Raw genomic sequence first — 26619 nt, forward strand, 5'->3', positions numbered from 1 at the left:
GTAAATATAGTCCGTGGGATTTCACTTACAAAGAGAAAGTGTCCTACTGATTATTAATCCTCACATTTATTTCTTGATTAGGGCTAGGGATATTTTAAACACATATTTTGTAAAGTATAATATAACAATTCTTAAAAATCACATTGAATATATTTTGTTTACCATAAAATAAAGTGTGATCACAATCTACAATGAATGATAAATATTTACACATATAAAATTAAAATCAATAAATTTGTAGTTTCATTTTGTTATTCACTATAAAATTATATATTTAAATAATAAACAGACAATATGACGAATGCACTAATTTACAGGCAATTGTACTGTTGATCCTAAGGGGGGCGCCTGTGTTTAAGAAGAACTTATCTGCGCCTCCTCTTCCTGTGATGAGCGAGAGCAGGTGCTTATGGGACATGACAGAGACATTTTGTTGGGCCATAAATCAGAATTCACTAGGGAGGCTATGTTCTCTGCACTCTTATACATTCTCCAAGATCCACTCTGTAGAAATTCACTGGTTCAGCTTTTTGTGATGATATAGCAAGTTTGATTTGAACAGTAGAATTTACTATAGCACTAAGCTTTAAATTTAACAAATGGCCACATGAAACACACACATCTTTAAAGGTGATCATTTAATTCCTTTTTCAAATCAGTGGCCTGCTGCCGCTCTTTAGGTTCCTTAAAACAGTAGCGTGTCTGTAACAGATCAGAAAGAAACCGCGTGGGTTCATGCTGTGTCCCTAAGTTTAAAATGTGACTTGTACTTATCCTGCCTGGAGTTCAATCAAGAGGAGAAGTGATGACTGTTGAAATCTGAGGCTTTAAAGTGAACACAGAGTTATCTGAGCTGTAATACTGAGAGCAGCTAACTGAGCTTGACAGTAAATTGTGCAGTTTGACTTAAAGGAGTGCTCTGATTTAGTGTAATGTCCTGCACGCACACAAAAAATTGTATTAATGTTTCTTATTATATACACCAACAAGGCTTCTCTGGGCAGATTTTTTTATATTTCCTTGCTTCATTGCTGCCACAGATGTCAGAGGAGAAATACTCAGAGGTGACCTGGTGTTTTTCTTACATTAAAACCAGGTTTAGCTATCCTGTCAGTCTGTACCCAGAAGGTTCTGGTAAACCCTGCGACTGGCTGTGTTGCTTGTGAACTCTCACACACGCTCACACACAACAGAAAACAATCACTGACCTTCCAGTCCCCCATTACACCATTAGTACTTGATCATGAGCAGGCGGGTGGCAGCAGCCCCTTTGATGTCTCTCTGATATGACCCACCCAGCTGCAGCTGCTCTCAGCTCTATTTTGGGGAGGCTGCTGTGGGTCCTCATAACAGGGCTTCCTTAACACATACACACAATACATGCAGACATGTCGACATGTCAAGCCTTATCAACAGTGTCTCTAACAGCCCAGCTCTGTGCCGATCAAACTTTCTTGTAAATTATTCTGGGAACATGTCTGTGTGATAGTTAGGAAGTTTAAATGTGCCACACTGAACACATTTTACATTTTTTTTGTACCATACCAAAAGTGCAAATAAGTCTTCGTTTACCCATGATACATTGCTAACCAGAGGCAGCACATGTTTTGATGGGGCCCCTGAGCTGAATTTGATTTTGAGCACCAAATAAAGTTTGTTGTCCAGTTTAATGCCTTTTAAAAAACATTTTATTGCTTTATTTTTGTGCATTGTGCATTTAATGTAACAAAAACAGTTTGTCATGAAGTTGGAAAGTAATGAAAAATAGACATAAACAGCAGAATAATTTCCATAAGTCCCTTATTTGACAGAATACACGCTTTTAATGTAAAAGACAAGAAAGTTTTTGACTTCAGCACATTGATTAACTTACTAATAGTTTTTTTGTTGCTTAAATTACATTACAAAATGAGTAAAATACTAATTGAACATGTAGAAATAAAGCTGTAGTGACCTCAAATGGTTAAATATTGAAGCAGAGGAACAGATGGTGGATGATTTTCTGCTAGGTTCCTCGGAAGTTCTCCTTTGTCTTTGAGTAAAGGAACAAATATGAGGACCTGCCAATAGCTTGTCCAGCAGTCAATCAACATTTAAGTTTGTTCTTGTTTAAACACTTCAAGTGAACAAACCACATAAATATGTGAACGCTAGACACAACAGTTTAAATAAGTTGAAAACTTTTACTAGATTTTTTTTTCAAGTATAGGTCTACTTAGTTTTTTTTTTTGTTGTTATATTCCATCCATCCATCATCTTCTGCTTGTTCAAAAGTCGGGTTGTGGAGGCAGCAGCCTGAGCAGGGAGGTCCAGACATCTCTTTCCACAGCCACCACTTCCAGCTCTTCTGGGAGGACCCCAAGGCGTTCCCAGGCTATCCAAGAGACATAGTCTAGCGTGTCCTAGGTCTTCCTCGGGATCTCCTCCCAGTCGGACATGCCTGAAGCACCTCCCTAGGGAGACACCCAGGGAGCATTCTTACCAGATGCCCGAAGCTGTGGTTCTAGTCCGAGTCTCTCCCAGAACAGCTTCTCACCCTATCTCTAAGGGAGAGTCCAGCTACCCTGCGGAGGAAACTCATTTCAACCGCCTGTATCAGCGACCTTGTTCTTTCGGTCACTACCTAGAGTTCATTACCATAGGTGAGGGTAGGAACTTAGACTGACCGGTAAACAGAGAGCTTCATCTTACAGCTCAGCTCCCTCTTCATCACAACAGACTGGCACAGAGTCCACAATACTGCAGATGCTGCACCAATCTGTCAGTCTCACTCTCCATTCTTCCCTTGCTCATGAACAAAACCCAGAGATACTTGAACTCCTCCATTTAAGGCAGAACCTCAACCTGAAGAGAGCAACCCAACCTTTTCTGACTATGGACCATGGCCTCAGATTTGGAGGTGCTGATTCTCGTCCCAGCCACTTCACACTCAGCTGCGAACTACTCCAGTGAGAGCTGGAGCTCATGGTATGACGATGCCAACAGGACCGCATCATCTGCAAAGAGCAGAGATGGAATCATGAGGCCCCCAAACAGAAATCCCAGGCTGCACTGAGAAATTCTGTCCATAAAAGTTATGAACAGAATCAGTGACAACGGGCAGCCCTGGCGGAGTCCAACTCCCACCCTGGGGTGATCCGACTTACTAACGGCAATGTGAACCAAACTCTTGCACCACTTGTATAGGGACTGAATAGCTCATAGCAACAGGCCCCCAATCCCATACTCACGTTCACCAAGTATCTCAAATCTTTATTTCGATAATTGAAAGATAACACTCTGTTTGATCTCCAGTACTGAGAAATATTTTCATTGTAGTCACCTCTATAAGCATTATTCTTATGTATATAAATAAACCCTAGGTGTAGTGATTGTTCTTTGGCAACTTATCAATTTAGTGTGGTTTTTTTTACATGTACAAAACAAAAAATATGTTAGTTGGTGTAGAGTTCATCAATGGTAGAACTGATAAAGTTCAATGTAAAAGACTATAATTAGAAATTCTGAACATCCGTCATCTTTATCCACTTCTTCCATTTTGGGTCGCATGGGTCACTGGTTCCCATATCCAGCCGTCACTGTGTAAGAGGCGGGGGGCACCCTGTACAGGTCTCCAGTCCATAACAGGGAAACATAGAGACACCTAGGGGCAATTTAGAGTTACCAATCAGCCTAACGTGCATGTTTTTGGTCTGTGGGAGGAAACCGGAGTACCTGGAGAAAACCCACGCATGCACGGAGAGAACATGCAGACTCCACCCAGAAAGGTCCCGGGCTGGGATTTGAACCGGCGACCTTCTTGCTGAGAGGCAACAGCTCTACCAGCTGTGCCACTGTGCCGCTCTGGAATTCTGAACAGTTAGTTGAAATTGAATACAATATGAGAAGTCAGGGTGATTTGTCTTATACCTTTTAATCAAAATGACTTCTACATGCAACTTGTCAAATATTGGGGTACAGAATAAACACACTGTAACAAACACATTTACACACATCTCCTGCAGCAGAGCACATGTAACAACTTTGGTCTTCCAGAGATGTGGCTTGTATTCATTCACATTCTTATGTCATAGCAATTTGCAATAATGCAAACATTACTCAATAGTGTCAATTCCCTCTTTATGCTCAAGTTAGTGAGACTACAGTCACACAAGTTGGCAAGTGTACATGCAACAGTCACAATCTTGTCAACAACTGGCAAGCCATTGCCATTTTTGAATAGGTAGTCTACTGGCAGAAATGCTTGAAGCATAATTGTTGCCCTTCCTTATGGTTTCCACATCGACTGCAGATAGTTGTGCTTTACCTTTGGTGAAACTTGGAATGTTTACCTCTGCACGGTATGTTTCCACACTAGTCTGCATGTTGCAACCACGATCTGCTAGTATGAGGTCACCTGGAAGTACTGTAGTTCCAATAACAAACCAGTTTTCAGTTATACACTTGTCACTTGTCCTGCCACCCCATGCATTCTTGACAGAACCCTGGTGGTGTGATACCTTTTAAGAATTTCACTGTTAGAATGATTATAGTTTGACCATGTCTGTGCACGTGCCAACACATTTTTAGGCCTTTGAATAAACACTTCAAAGTAGTCAATTATAACAGCTGTTCTTTGTCCAAAATGTTTTCGAAAATCCAGAGGCATGGTTTTCCTCAATTCATCCCACTCGAGCCAGTACAGCAGCTTCTAGATGTGCATATAAAACATGGATGACAATCAGAAATGTTCTTGAGACAGTTGAGGTGGAAGTTTGGAATCAAAAAGCCAAATCTTGCACAGGAAGGTTTAGCTTAAGATGCATTCAGGTCATTACAAAGCGTTCAAATTGACTTACTGTAAATCACTATTTGCTTTATGAATGACCTCACCAGATCAAATACACACTCATCAACATTCCTTGTGTACATAATTTCGCTCCACCACATGTACCACATGAGGTGCGAATGACAATAAAGAAACTCTGACTCTCTGACTCTGACTCTGATAAAGAATGATGGAAGGCCATACGACTGTAAAGTTGTTATTCTCAAAGCATTTTTCATTTAACTTCAAATCATTTAACTGATCTTTTAACACATTCTTCGTCGACTGGATCCGAGACTGTACCCAGGTCTAGGAGAGCCATGATCTATTTTAAATGTGTTTTAATAACTCTGGTTTATGGCCGGTAATGTTTGTGTGATGCTGCCATTCTTGGCCCGGTCTTTCTTGAAAAAGAGATTTTTAAGTTTCAGTCAGATCTATCTGGTTAAATGAAGATTTAAAAGAAAAATAATAGCATAAGCTAACTAACTACGTACTAAATCATGAACATAGTTACAGCACACATACAAGTTCTTTTACTCTAAATAATTTCTTGACAGTCCTGCCACGCTTAGGGGCCCACTGTTGGTGTGGAGGCCCCAAGCATCTCGTGCACTTAGCTGGGTTCTGCTTTCACCCACCAGTCTAAAACCATTAATTCATTCACTGCATCCTTCATGAACAGAGTTTTGATTAAGACTGGGGTAAAACCAGGTCAAAGTTTAAGAGATGATATGGAACAGAGGGGGGAGGGAACGTCTTTGGGCATTTCTCCTAAGAAAAGGAGAGAAAGGCTTGTCACAATAAATTGGAGGGCACTGTTCCTTTTGCCTGCAGCCATTTGCAGCATTCTGTAGTTTTCACCAACATATCTCATATGATTCGTAAAATTCCAGCGTTTGTTTGGATCATTCTTGAAAATGCTGTTTGTATTTTGCACGTTTTACACTATTCTTTTATATTGAAAAAGATTTTTAAAATTAGTTTTCAAATAAAAGGCCAACAAATTATGCTTATTAAATTAGTGTTGGAACAATGATTAGTACTCCTTTCAACACGGCGATGTTTCAAAAGCCTGTGCAACCAGAAAGACACAATGATTTGCTCATTGTCTGATTTAAAACACAAAAAAGCCCAAATCATGAGAGAAGGCCATTCTTATGAGAATACAACCTCCACTCCACTCACAATGAAAGCTTTGATAGGCAGATAAGTGGATGTGGCAACCATTTATTCCTAATAGCTCAAGGATAATGCATTATGTTGAAGCCCTACTTGTTTGAACTATAATGACTCACTATGAAAAAGCGTATAATAATAACAATAATGATAAAAACCCCTTCACCATAATTCACGTCACTAAACAAAGAAGTGGAAAACATTGTGCATCCATTTGGATCGTGTTGCTCTTTTACACAAACAGCACAATGGGCAAGTTCACTGCGCAGGACAACGTTGCCTGTTCGATGAGACCCAGAATAGTTTGCTTTAGACAAAGTGACAGGTTTATCGTTTTAAAACAGAGGTTTGTTTCAGTTTGTGTAACAGACGAGGTGGTGCTAAGCTAGGCTAACTATGCAAGGCACGGAAAGGGGAGCTGCTGTTAGCAACCGTTTTGAAAAACGATGGCCACTGATATCTCCTCACTGCTTACAGGCCTTAATCCGATTTTAGAAACACAACTAAGTTGCATTTTAGTCGCAGACCTTTCCGCATACCAGGGTCGTAATTGCTATGTGTTGCAGCGCACAAGTCTCCTGTTCCATTGGTTGTTCGTCCACGTTCAAAATTACCTGAACAGCATTGTCACAGAATAAATCTTTACAGGTTAAAATTGTAGCTGTCACTTCTAAGACTTAAAAGGATCTGATTTATATTTGTCCAAGACGGCCAGTGCAACCAAATCTTTCCCAGCTAGCTGTGCCATATTAGAATAGCAACAGAGATATTCTATACTTTCTCTGACAGCTTCACATGGAGGTTTAAGCTGCTCTCTGTAATATTCCTTTGAGGGCTAGTCTGATCTGTCAAATGGGGAATCTATCACGTTGGGCATTTTTGGTTAGTATTAACACCACAACATTATCTAAAATTAGCTAACTCTGAAGGTTTAGTTGTGTCTCCCAGAGTTGGGACAGCGAGTACACGACATGGCATTACTCATTCCACGCACTTGTCATTGCTGGTGTAACACTAGACTAATCCAAGGCCGATCAGTGGTGGAAACAGGACAATCTCACTTGAGACACACTGCCCTGCACTTGCACGACTAATGCGAGACCCTGTCTGAGGTGTTTTGATTCCATGCGTGGCCTTTTCCCACTGGGTCTCATTAGAAAAAGGTTAATATATAGAAGCCAACATAAGAATGGAAGCTAAAACACAAGTGGAATTTTATTATTTGTGTCATACTAGAATAAAAACTGGAAGGGGCACCATGAAAAATGTTATTTGAATGCCTCCTCCAAATGTCTGACGTCTCAGATATCCTTTACTGACTGTAACCAGTTTGTCAATGTAGTTGTTGAAAGAGTAATAAAATACCAGAAGAAAGCATCCTTTGTTTAACAAGGCATAATATCTTTATTTTATACACATAACTTCATCTCCAAAGACTTTGCACAAATCAGTGGGGTATTATGAACCATAACATATCAAAAATCTCCCACAGTTCCTTGTTGTTTCCTAAAATCCTCAAATGAGTACATCTGCCTTTCACATCCCCAAATGGTACGAACAATATGACCAGCTGATTTTTTTTTCTTTCCCCAGTGTCAAACGTGATCATATGTGTATTACATTACCAATTACAAACAAAGTTATCTTCATTGTCAAAATACAGGTGTGCAAATTGTTAGAAAAATACCAACTCATACCAGATTCTGGATTGTGCTCTGTAAAAATCCTTACAAATAGTATATAATAATAATAATAATACTCTATATATAAATGTCTCCAACATGCAATGTTTTTTTTAAAAATACCCCACAAACAGGCTCCTCTGTTATGCCTTCTAGTCTTCAGAATATTTTCTGTAAATGTCAGTAGTAAGTTTTCCAGTAGTTCTGTGAACAGTTTGCAAACATCAAACAAAATTGTTACAATTAGAGAGAAAATTCATACCATCCTCCCTACTATTGCCACTGGTTTATTATATAAAGCAGCTTAATAAGTCTCACTGGAACCTGATGTATGTTTGGACTTTGTCCCGTTGAGCTCGCTGAGTTATGAAAAATTACACCTTCTTCCGAACCATCGATATCACCAACCAGTGTTCAAAGAGGTGCTTGCTTAGATTAACATCCCCACTTTGGATCTGATTAATCTGTTTTTAGTGAATGGATATGTACTACAGGGCTTATAAGGTGGTTGTACAGTAATTAAACCCTTAATTGAGAAACCAGATCTACTGTATATCTGAGAGCTCCAGCTTTTTATAGATCTAGATCAAATCTCACCCTTCCTCTCCAAAACTCATGGAGAAATAGTTGCAAATCAGTTGTGTGAACATCTGGGCATAGATACTTTTAGGGGTTTCAGTCCAGGGTTAGAGCTCAACAGAGCAAAGAAACACTACTGGTTAATGTTAATGATATTCTCATGGCCTCAGACAGCGGACTTGTGTTTATACGGGTCCTGTTAGACCTCAGTGCTGCATTTGAAACTAGTGATCACAATATTCTAGTCCAGAGGATTGAACATGGCATTGGGACTAGAGGAACAGCTCTAATGGTTTAAATCACGTTTATCTGATAGATTCCAGTTTGTTCATATTAATGAATCTTCACACACCAAATTTAGTCAAGGAGTTCCTCAGAGTTCAGTGCTTGGATCACTACTCTTTACTTCATATATATGCTTCTAGATAAAATTATTTGACAGCTTGGGGTATGTTACTGTGGTTATGTGGATGATACTCATTTATATTTCTGTAAATCTTGATAAACCCAATCAGTTACTTAGATTACAAACATGTCTTAGAGACATAAAAACCTGGGCGACTTTCAATTTTCTGCTTATACAGTAAATTCAGACAAGACAGAAATGTTGTGTATCTTGGGAACACACTTTGCAGCTTTTTTACTTCCTCTGAATGGCTACGACTTGGCCTCCAGTTCTAATGTAAAGAACCTTGGTGTGATTTTTAAATGGGACATGTCATTTAACACCAATTTGTTTTTTTTAACCAGGGCCACTTTCTTCTACCTGCACAACATTAAGAAAAGGGAGACATTCTATTCAAAAATGAAGCAAAAAAAAAAAAAAAAAACCTGGTCCATGCTTTTATCACTTCTAAGCTGGACTTTTTACAAACAATGTCAAGATGTCAAAAATAAACAAAATGAAATTAAATAAAGTGACCCTCTCTAGAAAGTTATCAGTTTATCCAAAATACTGCTGTCAGAGTTGTGATGGGAGTTACCAGGAGAGATCATATTGATCCCATTTTAGTTTTGCTCCACTGGCTCCCTGTTAAAACTAGAACATAATTTAAAACATACATATAGTTAGGGCTGGTTTGGGTAATCTGAAGTATCCCTTTAGTTTTGCTGCTTTAGGCTTAGACTGCTGAAAAACAAACTGACCGGATTTCTTCACTCTGTCTTTCTTCTCATTACTCTCTGTTCATATTTGCAGTTATTGCTGCATTAACAGTGTGTTCTTTGTTTTTCGTCCCATAGAAACTCAGTCTGACCCAATGATTCTGTGTTTGTTTGTTTCCTGTCCTCTCAACTCTCAGCTGGCTGAGACAAATCACTGCCCATCCAGAGCCTGGATCCATTGGACGTTTCTTCCTGTTAAAAGGGAGACGTTCCTTTCCACTGTCACCTTTGGGCTTACTCAGGATGGGGAACTGCAACAAAGTGACGAGTCGACACAATCTGCTGGCTTCCTTAGACAAACAACTTTTTTACTCGTTGGCGTTTTATAATGAACCGAATGTGATTGTATTGTGTTACAAATGGATTGAATTGACTAAGCAGATTTGAATGTGGAGCTGATTTGGCCTTGTTGCTTCTTTGCATAGTGCCCTGAGATGACTTTTGTTGTGAACTGGTGCTGAATAAAATAAACGGAACTGAAATAAATCCAACTAGATGAAGAATCGTCTAACGCGCTGCTCGTTTTAGAACTGACAATACAATCAAGCCAAAAAAAGAACTGCAACAAATAAACTCTAGATATCATTGTAAGCCCTTTTTGTTCATGACGACCAGTGTTCACAAACACATCAGTCATACAATGAATAAATAACTAATCTCGGTAGAGGTGACAGTAAACGCCCACCATAAAAATAACCACTTTGGAAATCAAAGACATTCATGCCATACCCGCAAGAAAGACTATAAGCAGCTAGGATGAAGCAGGTTAAAATCGTGAGCTTCAGGTGACAACGGATTTAATATCCCCCACCCCACTCCTGCAAAAGAGTTAAGACAAGGATGGCATCTTTCCCCGCTTCCCTTCCTTCCTCATCTCTTTGAGGTAAACAGTAGCACTGTTAAAGACTTCTAAAGGCAAATCTCTCTGTAGCCCCATTTCACATGGTCTCAACCTGAATACACCTCCACTGTCCACAATTAGCAGTCTATGCACATGCAAGCACTGCTGGGCCTATAAGCAGCTCTTAACTGCAGTTTTGCATTAGTGTTGTTGGGAAAGCAAATAACTGAACTGACAAAATTAAAGCGAAAGGGTCAAGGCATGTACAATAAATTTTTTTCTTTCATAAAATAAAGTAAGACATTTGTTACTTCACAGAGCTATGTTTTTTTTTCCTCTCTCTTCTTTTTAAAAAATAAATCAAGTTCCTCACCACGATTTCTATTGACAGTCAACGCTTTATCTCAAATATTCAAATCACGTGTCTGACAAAGAAAAAAATACATATATATATTTTTTAGAATAGTAGAACACCATCTCTGGTAAAATATAAGCTTTTGACAAAAAAATAAAATAAACATATTGCACTTTCAGTAACATTTATGTGTAATATCAAATTACAGCTCATTTGTTAGAAACGAGTAAAATTCAATTAAAAAGGGAAAACTGATTTATTTACCCGTTCTATGAAGAGATTTCTACAAGTGTAAGAACGCAGGGAACCAACATTCAGAGAACAGCGGTGAACGAAAAGCTACATAAAAACAACAAACAAAATGTTAAACTGTACCATGCACGGGGGGTGTTTCAAAGCAGTGTATCCCGGATTACAACGGAGCTCGAGAAAGCTGCAGGGATGTTTGGGTTAACAGAGTAAGACTGGCTAGTGACCGTGCAAGCACTGACTGCTGGCAACGGCCGTGCACGGTTTGCTCTTGCAAAATTGGCTTGAACCTCAGAAAAACCCTTCAAACACCTGAGCCCCACTCCGCACACCCTGGCCGCCCAGGGGCTGGGCTCACATCTCCCCATCAAAACGTCAGATGGCAAAATAGAAAGGCAGCTGTTTGCGCCCGTCATCTAAAAGTGCATCTCCACACTCCTCCAGCAAGGTCCGTCAGCCCACTGCTATCTCTGCCAAGGCAGCGGAGGTGGGCTACAGAGACCTGAGCTTGGGTCAGCACACATGTAGGTTTCAATAACTTCGTTTGTCACATGTTTGGTTGCATTTTCTAGATTTTTTTTTTTTTTTTAATCTGACGAGACATGACATTTTTCTTCTGCAAATACAGAAGCCAATGGAGTGCTAATTGACAGGGCTGGCCCTCAAGAAGGCCAAAGACAGGTTGGTAGTAGTTATGTCTTCCTCCTGATCCTCGTCGGTGTCATGCTGGTTCCTAAACACCTCCGGCCGCCCCCGTCTCTCACTGGCGCCATTTTCACTTTCCAAGGCCGGCAATTCAACTGTGCCAGTTGCCATGGTTTCACTGCAACATAGAACAGTTAAGATTTAATTGGCCCCTTGTCACATTCTAGATACCGGTATATACATTGTGACACAGCAGGCGCACACAGGAGTTAAAAAAAAAAGCACATATTCATTATATCAAATGCAGATCATTGAGTTATGTTGACAAGTGGTTTTAAACCTAAAACGTATTAACTACGCATGAATCAACTTACCAAAGAAACAGCATCATCATGTCAGAAAGTGGACAAATATAATTGCAAGGCCAATATTCAACAGCATTACCATAGCAACAAGGATTGAGTTAGGACCCTGCAAAAACAAAAAACAAAGTCATTCTTTAACATCAAGTGACTAAGTAAACTTTTAAAAAACACATTTTTAAGAAGTTAATTGAGAAAAAAAAAACAATAGTATAAACAGGCTATAGCCAGCAGTTGGTTAAGTTAGCATAAAGACTGAAAACAAACACCAGGAAGTTTATGGTCCTACCTACCCAAGAAATAATTTGGTACGAACAGTAACACCATGTTGCGACGAAGTATTAGGGTCACGTTAAGAAAAAAAAAAAAAAGTACGAGAAAAAGTCATGAAATTACGAGAATAAAGTCATAGTATTACGAGAATAAAGTCGTACGACAGTAAAGTCATAGTATTACGAGAATAAAGTTGTAATATTACGAAAATAATGTCGTACAAGAATGAAGTAAAAATATTACGAGAATAAAGTCGTAGTATTATGAGAATAAAGTCGTAGTATTATGAGAATAAACTTGTAATATTACTAGAATAAAGTTGTAGTATTATCAGAACTCTGACACGAAAAAGCAGTCTTACAACTGTGGTAAAATGATGAATGTTGAGCATCTTGTTAAGTTATATTTTTGTATCAGTTTTAAAAATAAGGAAATACTTAATCTGTTAGCACATCAGCATCAGACTATTATCAGTATCAGGACTTTGAAATGATTTGAGTCTGTTTTTGAAGAACCACAAAGATTTGGAAGATATTGCTTCTTTTGTGGAAGAGGAGCTTTCAAGTCGCAGTGGTCGACTGCAAGGCTATAGTGGTTAACTATAGTAGTGGTGGTTAGCTAATATTATGACTATTTTTGTAATATAATGACTTTATTCTCGTATTATTTCAACTTTATTCTCGTACTTTATTCTCATACTTTATTCTCATAATATTATTACTTTATTCTCGTAATGTTGTGATTTTATTCTCGTATTATTTAGACTTTATTCTCGTAACATTATGGCTTTATTCTCATATTATTTCAACTTTATTCTCATACAACTTTATTATCATATGACTTTATTCTCATAATACTATGACTTTATTCTCGTAATACTATGACTTTATTCTCGTAATACTATGGCTTTATTCTCGTAATGTAAATTTTTTTTTTCTCAGCGTGGCCCTAATACGCAGTCATACTATGTGGAACTGGCAAGTTATTATAATTTTTTTGTTTTGTTTTCACTTTACGGTTAGGATTTTTTTGTGACTTGCTTTTGTGCTAACATGCTAAAAAATGATTAGTTTACCAAAATAATGACTAGCTAGCTTGGCAGGGGTGACATACTGTATTAAAAGAAAAAGTGTCTCAAGATTAATCCCTTTTTAGACCTTTCCTCCATCACTTAGCTTTATTTATGCATTGTTTTCGTTCATGTGAAGGGGTAGGGGTGTCCCAATCCATTTAGTGATTTTTGGAAAGCAAATTTGTTTTGCTGTTCGGTCCTTCAAATGAAGATTTTTAAGGGACACATATAGAAAAAAGGTCTTGCAAAGAATCTCGGAAATTGAGTCTTTTCTCTGCTGTAATGTATCAGATTGGGTATAATTGTCCATCGTCATAAAGAAAAAAAAAAAAAAGAAAGAAAAAAATAATAATACCACAACTTGTGACTTCAAATTCAAGGTCATGGGGACAGTTGTAAAAATCAAGATGATGTTGTGTTAATACCTTAGTATTCAGTTTTAGGAATATTGGTAAATGGACTGTATTTATACTGCCTGTCTATCTTATCAAGATACTCAAAGCGTTCTACACTACAATCTGTGCCCTCATTTCCCCATTCTTACATCACTCTACTATATCTATACAACGACTAATCAGTGCTTTATCACATTCATACACCGATGGGACACACATTGGATGCAATGAGGGGCTCAGTGTCTTGCCCAGGGACACTTCAGCATGTGACTGCTGGTGGAAATGAACCTCCAACTGTCCCAATGGAGGGCAACTGCTCTAACCACTCAACCACAGCTGCCCACATTGAGCTCCTTCAACACAGACAGCTACTGGAGTGATTGGTTATAAAATGTGGACTGGCATTAAAAAGATCAGAATGATGCTGGTGGGGCAAAGTGTTTTTGGTACAAAATGATTAATTAAATTGGGATCATTGTAATTTTCACTGAACCAGAAATGACTCTGGTTGAACAGATGTAGGCTTTTGAATATATGAAATAAAACCATAGTGTTTAATAAAGCTTCAGACCTGCTGGATACCCTCAATGTAGGAGTCAATGGTTGAGAATTTTTTTCTCTATTGATTTAACGCTGCTTACATTATACCTATTGGTACAGTTAACTGAACTTACTGTTTCTTCCGTGCTTTCTGCAATCTCCATGCTTGCTTTTTTCGTGTCTGCGAGGCTCTTTGGCTTTAGAGAATCTTGCTTCCTGAGTTTTGGCTCGCTCTTGTTGTCCCGAAGAGAAGGTGGCTTTGGAGTAGGGGTGGGGATGCTGAAGGATCTAGGTTGTGGGGGCAAACGTGCCAGAGCCAGCGCACTGGGCTCTTCTGCTTCCTCGGGTTCTGGCGGTGGAGGACCCCTTGCAGGGGCCTTGACGTAGTAACTGTGGTACTCAGAGTGGAGCTGGCCGTTGACCGGAACTGAAGGAGGCTGTGAAGGAGGCGCAGATGCTGTGGTAGGCTGGTGAATTTTAGAGGGTTTAGGCGGAGCCTCGACGTGACCTTGGGAACTCTTGGGGCCATCAGTGATGGACAGCCTCTCTTCTTTACTCAACTTCCTACTAGAACGTTCTTCCTTGCTGGGTTTAAAACTTGACTTCTCTTCCTTGCTTATTTTACGCGACGGTTTATCTTCTTTGATGGTTTTGTGGCTGATGCTGTTGCCAATCTGGCTCATCTTCTTGCTAGTCTCAGGCGATGGGGGAGGTGTGGCTGCGGGGCTGGCCACGGTAGAGTGAGGAGGAGTGGTGCCTTTACGGTAAAAGTGGGGAGAGTCATGAGGGGAGTTGTCTTTCTTTTCAACAGGAACCTCTTTAATTTCCACTGGCTCTTTCAGCTGTTGTTTAATGTAGTCGGGTCCTAAAGAAATGAAGGAAATGAAGATTCATTAAACCAAATGGAGCACTTTCCCCTTTTTTTCCATGTTCTGAAACTCAAGGGTTCATTTTCTGCAGTTTTTACTGATATAATACCGGTAGTTAACCCAACATTGTCATGTTCTTGTAATTGCTCAAATGTCAAGTGTAGTTCTTGATCCAGCTATGCCATAAGAAAACAACTTACAGTTGGTTACAAAATTACACAGTAAATAAATGTTTGCTTACTGAAACAATTATGCAAATATTAAAATCTAAGCAGGCAAACTCTATCCAGTTGGTGTGAACAGTCTTATTGTGGAATCTTTCAGGTCTCCACGACTCATAAGCCCCAAGTACTTTTCAGCTTCATGGCATTTGTAATTTGTTTCTGAACCACCACAACCAATAAGGCCCACTACAAAGAGACGGGGGATATGTAAACATCAGTGGGATTTAACATATCTGCCGAGCTTAATTTCACAACATAGCTTTGGGTAAGAGTTAGGGACTGTGTAATTTCACTCTGTTTGGGGACAGATTCCTGCCAGGAGTTCCAGACATTTTCTAAATTGTTCCTGGCACTTAAAAGATCCCTAGACTCAATCTCATGCAGGGCTGAAATGCCGTCAGTCGTATAAAAAAAAAATTAACGTCCACTCCACTTCTGCAGCTCTGTTAGATTCCACAGTAATGAAGAATGATGAACTTGCACACTCAAAACACCTTAGAATAAAGACGGTGTGCTGGTTTTATAGATATTTGAACGTGTGTAGTGAAAGAGTGAAAGATTTATTGGATGCACTCAACCAGCACATCCTGCCAAGTCAAATGGAACATGTACCGGTACTCAGTTACCCAAACGGCTGTGGTGTTTCTTTCCTCTGAACATAAACTGGGCTGAGTCTGCAGCTTTCTAAAGAAGGATGTTAAAGTACACCATACTACTCTTGACCAAGACATATTTAGGAAAAACAAAAAAATCAATAAAAAGACAAGGTTCAGCAGCTTGGAAATTGCTCATATCACTTAACAATATATGGAAAAACTTTCCTCCCTTCACTTGTAATATGCTTCTTCTAACATCACTGTAGCTTATTTGAGGTTAAGTTTTTGTTTAAGCTGCAGCAATTTGCCAGTTCTGCTTATGTTAATCCGCAGCACGTTTCACGCTCTGATGCACTCTTAGGAAAACACAAGCTCTCTCTCCCATTTTTAATACAAACACACACACGTGCAATCATACACCGGTACAAAAGACAACAGATCGGCTCTTTATGACCCAGCCTTACTGCAACTGACCTTAATACAAGATGAGCAGCCATGACAACAGAGCTTATTTTAAACATTTGTATATAAATCTGTTGTTGTGTGTGGTTATTACATCTGCTGCCAATGGGTGTCACATGAGCTGAATACTCAAAAGGCAATGGTTTATAATTCGGTTATAAAGAGAAATTTTTTCCCAACAACAAGTTTAAGTGCCATTAGGCCTGTCGCAATAAACAATAAATCAATTAATCACATGATAAATGAAAATTATCGTCCTCATTTTCGTTTATCGGCTTTATCGTTTCTTCGTCTCTCTCTCTCTTTCTACTGAAGACACTGGATGACCCCTTCCTTTCTCTTTAAAATCTGTTTTAACCATCCAAAATCACATTTTTAGATTGTTAAAAGCAGCTAAGCTGAGAAGCTAAGCTAAGAGCTAAGCTAACAGGCCGATGTCGGGGAAAAAAACCTCCATCTTGTCGAAGCTCCAAAATTCAAGGGGCCTCCCATTTTTCTTAAAGAGGCACGCTGCTAGCTCCCTCACTATCCATCCTTCGGTTCAAACAGTCTTATACTGCTATTCAGTGGTCAATAAAGGTACTACATACAAAATTAGCCAACTTTTCTTCTTAAATTTGACAAATTACTCATTAATGTCAAATTTCAAACAATATTATCGTTTATTGCAATAATTTCTGAGAATTAATCGCCCAGCAAAATTTGTTATCATGGCCGGCCTAAGTGACATTATTCTTATTTTACTTGAATAACTCACAAGAGGCCTCAACTACTGTCTTGGGGGGGCTAAATAACCATAACAAAAGGACCAAACACTTATTTTTGCAGGTTGGTTTGTTGGTTTAACTCGTTGCTGGGACTGTATGTCAAGAAAAATACCATATTTCTTTTGGTAATAAATGCATTTGACTAGTCCAAGTTTATCTTCGTTAATCATTTTCTATAATGAGACTGTTGTTATCATTTCTGCCAGTCAGTGTTTTATGAAACTCAGCAAAAAAGGTGGTGCTTTACGAAAAGAAGATTCTTAAAACAAGTTTGGATATTTTGAAATGATGTTCTGTGGAAAGCTTATGAAGCAACTTATTGTGGATAACTCTTTGAAAGAGTCCAAAACACACTCAAATCCCACTTAAACAATTAAGGCGCTTATAAGGCGATTATAAGGCGATTATAAGGCGCATTAAGCGAAATAAGTTCATTTTGACAGATTTTTGAGCATACAAATTCAGATTTTACCACATAAAATCGGTTCAAGGTCAGTAAGCACAACCAGAATTAATACATGTGGTGCACTGGATTATAAGGCTCACTGTCGATTTTTGAGATTATTCCCGGATTTTAAGTGTGCCTTATAGTCTGAAAAATATGGTAATGATTAATAATTTTTGTTACCAAATTTGATCAGTTGGTACTTCTACCACTTGTCCCCTACACCTCAAAAAGACGTGGGACACCCCTAACCCTTGGTATATACATGCAAAAGCTTAAAGATTGGGCTAACTAGCAGGTATATCAGGTGAAAATAGGATTTACCTGAAAAGTTGATATAATCTGTGTTAAAAAAAACAACTATCCATCAAAAAGAGAAAGAAATCGAGTCTAAACAATTTTACCCTGTCATATAAGACATTATCGTAGGGACGTTGGTGTTTAAAATCAACCCAATTGGCAGTTTAACAATCTACAGTTTGTTTCTTCCATAAGTTCATTTATCAGGCTCGGAGGTTACAGTCTAGTATTGTGCTGCATTGTACATTGAGTAGTCTGTTGCGTGGCTAGTGTTATAATTAGGATTTATGACTCAATTTGTAGCTTTTTAAATGTTCTTTTTCATCCTCCTACTCAGTGACAGATGGGCAGGAAGAGCTGATATTGTCTAATCAGACTATATTCACTGTAATTTCCAGTCACACATGAACATACGTAGATAAGAACACTGGGACTGACAAACGTAAATGCGTAAATGTTCATTTCCTTTGGTTTCTGGTTGACCATAATCACTGTCATCATTGTTTTATGCTTTTACCTGTGATTTTACACAATGCTAATGAAAGGCTTGGCATTCTTTGAGAAAATGCACATTGCCTGCCGTGTTTTGTGCCAGAATTTTAAACTAAACATCTTGTAATGAGAAGGGACCATGTTAGAGCCATTTTGTCAATCTTTGAAAAATCTGAAAAAGACTGAGTTTGTCGCATGGCCTCAGACTGAAGTCTTTCGGATGAAAGACGAGACGTTTCAACCAAGAAGAATCCATCTGGATGACCTGATTTAACGTTTTTGGATTTATTTACCTGGATGATTGAGCATCAACCTTGTTAATGACAATATGTGCAAACTCGCGAAATCTTGCAAGACATGTTGGTTCTTGGAGTATTTGATTAGGATTATTCTCAGCTATTATCACACCAAATTTTTGCTCAATATCTGTAAAATGGACAGAGTTAAATGTCCTGATGCATGCTCAGTAATCCAGGTAGAAAAATATAACAAAGTCAAGACAAGTCCTCTGGACGGATTCAAAAAGAATAAAAATAAAAAATAAAGGAAGCCATCTTTGTGAAAAGAACCTGTCCTTCATTAAACAGGGGTGGAGGCCGTGTCTATCACCTTCTTACAATGCTGTTATTGCTAGTATCACTCAAAAAATAGCAATCGGCCATCAGGGCACTAACGACCAATTGTTAGGGTGATGTTCCTCTTTGATCATGTGAACAGCTAGTTCTGGATGTCAACAACAAACTGGTTGATCCTCTATGAGAAGGTATCGTTTATCAGACTACTGCAGCTCCTCAGACTGACAAAGTCTTTTGGACAAAAGGCAAAACGTTTCAACAAGTTTTTAATGTTTTATTTCATTTTTATTCTTTTTGAGTCCGTCCAGAGGACTTGACTTAACTTTGTTAGATGACTGAGTTAAAGCCATTTCAACAAGTGACAGATAAATATTTCTGTAACGTGAAAAGGATTGGGTAAGCAGTTTTTTTTAAGCAGTCTATATTATCTATTCCAGAAAGTCATTAGACGTTTCTGCATCACTGAGGCTGAAGAAAACCTTTGGAGTGAAAACTTACTCCCCACCTGCTGCTATGAATATACACAACACCTGCTCACGTCAGCCGTTCAAGCCCTGACAGTTCCTGGCTTTTATGGCTCCACCTGGTTCAAGCGCACCTTGACTGGGTCAAACAGGGCAGAGCACGATCCCTGCTGCGACCCCCCCCTCCCCTTCAGCAAGTGGCTGAAGGAAGGAACAGCTGCTCTGCGAGTGCAGGAGTGAGTTCCTCTCAGTGCATAAGGATTTCAGCTATGTCTCCATTAGACCCCAGTGAGCACACATCGGCACCAAAGATAGCCTCAATTAACGTCACGCTGCAAGCCACGCCTAGCAGGCCCTCTCTGCTGCCCCTCCAGGGTGTGGTGTGTGTATCGATCGTAAAGGTCAGGGTTCTGTTCGCCATGAGCCCCTCTTCCCTTTTGAAGTGAACACTCCCAATCTTAGTGTTAATCTGCTATGAGTCTGAAATGCTAATTACAAACAAGGGGTTTACACCCCCCGGTTTGAACCCTGCAGAAGTTTATTATGCTGAAGGAAGGAAAAGATGCACATACAGGAAGCAAAGCAGATTATTTTGGGACTGTTATGGAAGTTTGTTCGAACAACACTTGGCAACATCAGGTGATCACACGCCAAAGCTTTTATTATCTTTAACAAAACCTATAATATGACATCATAAAAGCCAAACAAAGTAGCACAAATAGCAGAAACAGCATAGGAGCATATCCCAAAACATAAACTGTGAACTCATCTTAAACGTAGAAAATAGTGTACACCTCTTATAAATGAAAGAACTAGCATTCCTTGAAAGAGTGTACGGTATATCATCCACCACCTTCAATGCCAAAGTTTAAACTAAGATCATCATCTGTTGCGAAATCACAGAGTAGTAGACATTTTTGTCAAACCTTGAGAATGTGTGATCTCATACACACTCACAGTATTTATTGTAATTGACTCTCAGCTACTTCCATGTCAAATTTGAGCTCAGTATCTGTAAAACTGACTGATTTATATCCATTTTGGTGTTGGATAATGTTGGTTAGTTGTGGTAGCTAACTTAAATTGAGTTGATTACAAAAGCTAATCAGCTGTGGAGGTACAGTGGTGCTTGAAAGTTTATGAACCCTTTAGAATTTCCTATAGTTCTGCATGAATATGACCTAAAACATCATCAGATTTTCACACAAGTCCTAAAAATAGATACAGAGAACCCAGTTAAACAAATGAGACAAACATATTATACTTGGTTATTTATTTAATGAGGAAAATGATCCAATATTACATATTTGTGAGTGGTAAAAGTATGTGAACCTCTGGGATTATCAATTAATTTGAAGATGAAATTAGAGTCAGGTGTTTTCAATCAGTGGGATGGTGATCAGGTGTGAGGGGGCACCCTGTTTGATTTAAAGTACAGGGATCTATCAAAGTCTGCTCTTCACAACATGTTTGAGGAAGTGGATCATGGCAGGAAAAAAGGAGATTTCTGAGGAGCTCAGAAAAAGAGTTGTTGATGCTCATCAGGCTGGAAAAGGTTACAAAACCATCTGTAAAGAGTTTGGACTCCATCAACCCACAGTCAGATAGATTGTGTACAAATGGAGGAAATTCAAGACCATTGTTACCCTCCCCAGGAGTGGTGGACCAACAAAGATCACTTCAAGAGCAAGGCGGTCTCAAAGGACCCCAGGGTAACTTCTAAGCAACTGAAGGCCTCTCTCACGTTGGCTAATGATGTTCAGGGGTCCACCATCAGGAGAACACTGAACAACAATGGCGTGCATGACAGGGTTGCAAGGAGAAAGCCAGGGAAATCTGTATTCCTGCATAAGAACGTTATCCCATCTGTGAAACATGGTGGAGGCAGTATCATGATTTGGGCCTGTTTTGCTGCATCTGGACCAGGACAGCTTGCCATCACTAATGGAACAATGAATTCTGAATTATATCAGAGAATTCTAAAGGAAAATGTCAGAACATCTGTCCATGAACTGAATCTCAAGAGGAGGTGGGTCATGCAGCAAAACAATGACCCTCAGCACACAAGTGGTTCTACCAAAGAATGGCTCAAAAAGAATAAAGTTCATGTTTTGGAATGGCCAAGTCAAAGTTCTGACCTTAATCCAATCCAGATGTTGTGGAAAGACATGTAGCGAGCAGTTAATGTGAGGAAACCACCAACATCCCAGAGTTGAAGCTGTTCTGTACAGAGGAATGGGCTAAAACTCCTCCAAGCCGGTGTGCAGGACTGATCAACAGTTACCAGAAACATTTAGTTGCAGTTATTATAGCAATTATATTATATTACTCTGCTAACAGACAGACACACATAAACGTGGCAAAACATTATGGGAATTGTCCCATTTAACAGCGAGGAGAAAAAAAAAGTCTTTGACAAATTGAAAATAAATTAACATTTGTCAAATAAGTTTGGTTATTTGCAGATGCCTTTTTGGACTTAACGAGTGGGTTTACGTAATCGAGCATTTAAAATGTTACGGCTCAGATTTCTCCCTGTGCCGCACATTATTATGACATCAGCCACACTCTCATTCATGATCCGACTTATAAGGCAAGGACACTCTCGGTGCACACGTGTGAACCTGGAGAACACTCGGCCTGCCAGGCATGACTACGGTTTTCCACAACACAAACAAGCCGCGGACGTCTCTGGTCCTGGCTGGCCATTTCTGTGGCTTAGTGAGCGACATGCTTGACTGGATCCCATTGTCAATCTGTTTGTCACCTACTATTTTCTAGTTGCTTTTGGCACGGGCCCAAAGTTGCTTGCACACAGGCCTAAATATATTGTAGCAAATGGAAGAGGCTAGGATAGCACTGGTCTTACACTGCAATTAAAAATAAAACAATCATGACATAGCTTCTTGGATTAGCATGATTGCTGCTTGATCATTTTTCAATACTGACATTCATAGATCCTTTCTGAATGAGTTTGCTTTATATAAATCCTTTAAGCAACTATAAATAAAACACTGATTACCTGGTAAAACGCTACATATTACCATGGGATCTTGTGAATGAAAAAAAAAAATCTTTAAAATGGACTAAATAGAGTTGTGCTGACAACCGTTGTAAACTGACCTATGCTGGTTAAACCTTCAGCCAGAGGAAAGACGAGAAAACTGCTGTCATGCTTATTTTTGGCGAGTATTTCCGTTACAACAGGCTTTTGACAGCAAAGAAAAGGCTTCTATTCAGAATACGGTGGACTTTGTATAAACAACACAGTCCTCCGTTGTGTTAAAAATCATCCCCAGTATCTCCAGTGTTCAATCACACAACTGGAACACTAATCTCTCGGTGTTTGCACAAAAAAAAAAAACAAGCTCATTATTAACTCAAAGTCAATGTGAACAACTCTGGTGTGTAAACAACATTATTCAAACACAGCACCCAACCTCCCACTTGTTACCCAATCACCCAAAGCATGGTGTTCACAGACAAACTGGTTGCTCTGCATGTTGCACCTTTAATAGGGATCCTTTCACTCCTGGATTTGTTGAATGTATTTGAGGCAAGAATCAATCGTGTATAAAATAAAACAATCCAAGTAAAAAGCTGAATCTTCCATGCTGGATTAACCATGTCTGATCTGACGGAAATGCTTGTCTAAAACCATTGGTGCTTGCACTGCTAGGCAAATGCTCAGACAAAATTAGCCACAAGAAAAAGTATTACATTTCACTGAACGCACTGACCTCCTTAACCTGTCAGTGCACCTGCAGTTTGAAGCCATACTTCAGATCTGCTGACGCGTTGTTCAGTAGGTCAGGACAATTATCCTGTTGTAGATAGAGCTATAATCTACAACATTTTGAAGCAATAAAGATTAGTTTGGACAAAGCTGATCAGCTAGTGGCTAACTAGTTAGGCCAAAACCGAACTCTCAAAATGGCCCAACAGTTTGCATGAATTTAAAAACATCTAATCCCTTCCTGCAAGAACATCACAATATTTTGCCAGAATAATATTGTAATATGTAATGGATTTGAATGCAAAAGTTTATTAAAGAGATTCCCGTTTAGTCTTAACCTCACTCTGAAAGCTGTTTACATTAAAATATCACTTGGGGGTTTTCATGTGGATGCAAGACTGAAATGATAAAAACTTCAGTGTTTTTACAAAATGCCATTCCTGTCTGGACTGAGCCTCTTATTCTTTCATTTTCACAGGTTCACTGGAGAAATGTGGAGGGGGATCCATGCATTTTGACAGTAAGGCTGAGCTCACCAATGACTAGTTTCCAATTCATCCCTTTCCTGATAAACTACGATGACAGAAACTGATGCTTTTCAGAAAAGGGGCTGAGCAGTAGATGTTGTTCAAAGCTGAAGCCCAAATGTTTGGTTTTTGGGCGCTGCCATGTTGTATTTTTGGAGCCAGAGTTCTCAAACCATGGCCTTAAGGTTGTATAATCGATATGAAATGACCTCTTGCTCTCGACGAAGACGGACGCACCCTTTCCCTCTACTGTCTCCCCTCCTGCTTATGCTCTTTGTTTTTGTGAACTTTTTCAGAGTCCCTTTTTTGCATACCTTCCGAATTGTAAACTATGGATTTGTTCAGCTGTTCTCTCAATGCAATTGATCAAATTTTCTCACAAGAAGACAGGGTGAAGGAGAGCCCTCTTCACAGAAACATAACTGGATATACGATAACTGGATTCAGCTTTTTGGAGTTGGTGGAAATCTGGATTGTCGACAAATTTGGAAACTTCAGTAGCTGTTTAAGCTGTTTGGAATGTGTGTGCTGGACTTGGCAACACTCAGAATGTGTGCGAACTATCTGTGGACCTGTATCAGAGCTGAGCAGGCAGGACTGTGGAACTTTGTGGCAGCGTTCACAGACGGTTGGAAGGAGGAGATCTTGGAGAAGTTGTAAGCCCGACTTCGGCGTAAGTAATCACAATTCGGCTGTTTGGAGTCGCCATGAGCTGTATTAACAAGATTTTAAAAGGCAGACTTGGAAATTAAAGAGCTCGGCCTGACCCAAAACAATGTTGAAATCTGAATCTGGCTCTGGAAGGCTGACTATCTCAGTTTCTCCTTGGGCGTTATGGAAACAAGACACTCAGATCTCCACCTACAACCCCCCCGAGAACATCTGTGGACCCTTATCAGACCAGCTGAGAGACACTGTAACATCTTTATCAGGACTATGGAAACTATCTGGAAGTGTTCATGGACACTCTCACCATCTTGTCTCCCCACCCCCAAAAAAAAATTTCTTTATGTCTTTCTTTGTTGCTTGCTGAGGTAGATTTTTTGCTACCCTACACCATGCCCTGTGTCAAGTGAGAGATCTTTTTTAATACCTTGTCTTCTCGTGTTTTCTTACCCTTTTCTTGTCTAAGCGATAAGGGCAGCGCTCATAGGGAGCCGCAGCCCCGGTACACTTCTGTCCATCCTTCAGACGGCTGTACAGAACGAAATTTCACTGTGCTTAACTGTACAATGACAATAAAGTTGATTCTGATTCTGAAAATAAAAAGTCCCACGTCACTGACAGGCTGTCACATTGTCAGTCTCGGCGTTAACATAATTCTTTCTTTAAGCCTCAAATACCGAACTGCAACTAAACATATTAAATAAATGTATCTTTGAGCACACAGTAGCAAGGTAAAACCTACACAAAGTCAATATCTGAAAAACATTCCTTATGTGTAGTTTTACTTTTTAAATCAGGAAAAGGTCCTATCTGTTCACATGGAGGTGTGGAATTTAATAATTGTACTGGAGCCATTCATCAGGGGGCACATCTTTGTGGCTTCAACTTATGGGCTCTGGTCCCACTTCAGAAGTGTAGATAACAGCAAATATCCACGTTTTCAACTGCTTGTTGCCTGAATGGTAAACTCATAGAGGTGTGTATCTGATGGGAATGTCTGGGTGGTTACAAGTGTTCAACCTGAAAGTGGACCTGTACGGGGAACCATTATGTACAGTATAATATACAAACGTGCTGCGGTTTTAAAGGGTTACCTGGTTGGTAGAAGTTAGGAGAGAGCTCCCTGGCTATTGCCCTGGCCATTTCAGACTCATGTATGGCAGAGATGCCGGCCTGTTCTGCAGCCTCGCTTTTTGTCCTGGCATGGGCCGTTCTGAGGACGTAAGAAAAACAACATCAGCAAACAGAAACCATAGGAGAAAGAGGTAATATTCACATTTAACTCCATTTCCCTCAGCAATAAAACACCATATGACAATCACTTTGCATGCTACAATGTCATTTGTGACACTTTCCCATCAATAGGATTGACACAACAACTCCCTCTATAATCTTTCTTCTTGCTCCTCTTCCATCACTCATCGCTGAGCTGCATCCCATTTGAATAACATAACGCTTCCTCTTGTGCATCTACCTCTATTTTAAATCCTGATTTTCCAAGTGGAGCGCAGCTTAAGGCCATATGCCTTCTGATCTGATGGTGTTTTGTCAAATCACCTTTAAAATACGTGGAAAAGTTAAAAAGAATGTTGATATTAACGTGAACTTAGAATTAGGGTTGGATGAGTGAAGAGTAAAGATTATGCAAACACACAAATACAGAAAATCTGGGCAAAATCTATCATTTTAGCGCTTAACCCTTCAGGAACAACCTAAAAAATAAAAAATGAAAATCATGAGGTAACTACAGAAACAGTGAAGCAATGCATGAATGTGCCTGCAAAGATCCAGACGCAAAGTTCCAGCATCACTATAAGTATTGACAGCTGCTGCCCTGATTAACCCCGCTCATCCCTCTTCCTCTCCCTCTTCCTCTTTCCTCCTTTCTTTCAATCAATGCTCTTGTTGCCTTCGCCTCGCTATTGACTCCTGCCCTCATCCGTCTGGATCCTTCTCCTCCCCTCCCTCAGCGTGACCCCAAACACACTGATGTCTCTATTGCAAAATGCTCCTCTGTCCTTTGGAGTCTGGGCTGTCCTGTTTTGTTGACGAGCGGGACAGGAAAATATTAAAATGCATGAGGAGGCGCAGCAGACCCAGAAAAAAGTCTGCACATCAGCCACTGGATGCATGGAGTACGCATTGACGGCAGCTGCTGAGGAAAAAAACTTCAGTTTTGTGAATTTATACCAGCTAGGAATGGTGGGAATTTCACTGGTGACTTAAAGCTAACACAATATAAAGCTTCCCAGCATTCCAGCTGCATCAACCTGTCGACATGCCCGCCGCAGACTTGCTACACACTCAGCCAAGAAGAACATATAGGCATCTATTTCTGAAATGTGCGAAATGT

General features: G+C 39.5%; 1 protein-coding gene across 1 annotated transcript in view; it reads right to left on the reverse strand.

Moving 5' to 3' along the window:
• Nucleotides 1-7365: 7365 nt before the first annotated feature.
• The window catches only part of LOC119426493 (junctophilin-1), a 47456-nt gene continuing 28202 nt past the window's right edge, over nucleotides 7366-26619 (reverse strand). Inside the window, exons 4-7 of the mRNA XM_037694048.1 lie at nucleotides 25361-25479; nucleotides 14278-15008; nucleotides 11876-11972; nucleotides 7366-11679 (exon numbers count right to left, since the gene is read on the reverse strand). Coding sequence (XP_037549976.1) covers nucleotides 11892-11972; nucleotides 14278-15008; nucleotides 25361-25479 — 931 coding nt within the window. The 3' untranslated portion in view covers nucleotides 7366-11679; nucleotides 11876-11891. The remainder of the gene's footprint in view (nucleotides 11680-11875; nucleotides 11973-14277; nucleotides 15009-25360; nucleotides 25480-26619) is intronic.

The sequence above is a fragment of the Nematolebias whitei genome, chromosome 20 (assembly GCF_014905685.2).
Source record: "Nematolebias whitei isolate Nwh7 chromosome 20, NemWhi1, whole genome shotgun sequence".
Taxonomy (NCBI): Eukaryota; Metazoa; Chordata; class Actinopteri; order Cyprinodontiformes; family Rivulidae; genus Nematolebias; species Nematolebias whitei.